The 1,607-nt window shown below is 44.7% G+C and overlaps 1 protein-coding gene across 1 annotated transcript in view; it reads left to right on the top strand.

Moving 5' to 3' along the window:
* SARC_12526 (hypothetical protein) overlaps window positions 1-1,607 on the top strand; it is a gene marked incomplete at its 5' end in the record, with an annotated part of 4,683 nt that continues 3,076 nt past the window's right edge. Inside the window, 2 exons of the mRNA XM_014293366.1 lie at window positions 1-489; window positions 1,165-1,273. Of these exons, the coding sequence (XP_014148841.1) occupies window positions 1-489; window positions 1,165-1,273 (598 nt within the window). The remainder of the gene's footprint in view (window positions 490-1,164; window positions 1,274-1,607) is intronic.

Here is a 1,607-nt window from a genome sequence, read left to right as displayed (position 1 = left end):
ATATATGACACTGACTGTACGAATGATCTCTGCACCAACTGCTGTGGCCAGCGCACCTGTGCGGAGGAACTGCCACAGTGCGCCGCGGGATTCACTAGCAGCGGCGAAGTGAACTGTACCAGCAACGACTGTTCAAACTGTTGTGATCAGCTGCCGTGCGGTAGTAAGGTGTGTGCGGCGGGACAGAACGACACGTTGGACGAGTTCTGCGATGACAACTTTTGCTCGAACTGTTGTGCTCAGCGCAAGTGCGACGAGGTCAAGCCCTGTCCCGTTGGGTTCCTGGACACCCAGACAGAGGACTGTACCACGGACACCTGTAGCAACTGCTGTAAACCGGACAACTGTATAGATCACGCATGTGCGCCAGGCTTTGAGCGCACCGACGCAACGCTATGTACGGATGACACGTGCTCGGGCTGTTGCAGTCAGAAGACTTGTGACGTCAACGGGGTGTGTGAGGACTACGAGGTTGCCACCGGAGATACGGTGTGTACCAGTGACAACTGCGCCAACTGCTGTGGCGAACAAACGTGTTCCAGTATTGATTGCTGCGAAGGCTCCGTCGAAACTGGGGACCAGTTCTTCAGTAGCCCCTTCGGAACGAACTGCTGTAAAATACTGGTTTGTTCTTGAGACCATGCGTGTACTTGTGTACATGTCGCTTATGTTATATACTTGTGTATACATATGACATATGACATACACTTGTTATGTGGCATGTGATAATTTTTTAAAGTGACATGTGAGATATGTTCATTTGACGGCGTTGTTGTCACTTAGTTGATTTTAACTCTGGCTCGTAATGCTGCACAGAGGGTTTGGAAACGGTGTCCACCATGTCACATTAACACACATTCGCATATTCCCCGACTTATTTTTTAGTGGCTGCAATTATGTCTATCTGGATATCGATTACAGAAAAGAATGCGAACGCCGAACAGTCGTATTCATACCTTCACATATATCTACAACACTAACACATACTTGTATAAGAATATATCCATTCTTACAGCTGTGAGGATAAGCATAAACGTACGGTCGTATTCATACCTGTACTTATCTGCATTTGTAAACGAATATATCCACCCATACAGCTGTGTACAACAGATGCAGTGTGTGGCCCCGGACTGATCTTCAATCGTGACATAATGTGTCAAACAGATGACTGCGCCAATTGCTGTGTTCAGCGATTCTGTAGTAGTGTCCGATGCGATAGCACAGCACACCCTAGCAATGACACCGAGTGCACAGATGATAGCTACACGAATTGGTGTGTTGTTTTGTGTTACATACAAATAGGGTGCGCAATTTTTATGACTAATACATGAATAATGTGCATATGTACGCACTTATAGTAGTGCTCTGTGTCAGAAAGAGTATGGGTGCCAATATCGACCTGACAATAGTGTACAAGAATATATTCAAAGGGTAATTAATAGTTTGCGTGTATGCGTTGTCATTGGTCTGCTCTTATTTGACAATTTGAAATTTGAATTGATTTGTACATTTGTATAAATATTCGGCAGTTTCATATATATATATATATATATATATATATGTGTGTGTGTGTGTGTGTGTGTGTGTGTGTGTGTGTGTGTGTGTGT

This window comes from Sphaeroforma arctica (assembly GCF_001186125.1).
Source record: "Sphaeroforma arctica JP610 unplaced genomic scaffold supercont1.2369, whole genome shotgun sequence".
Classification (NCBI taxonomy): domain Eukaryota; class Ichthyosporea; order Ichthyophonida; genus Sphaeroforma; species Sphaeroforma arctica.
The sequence above is the reverse complement of the archived record's forward strand: the minus strand, read 5'-3'. Positions and strand labels throughout refer to the sequence as shown.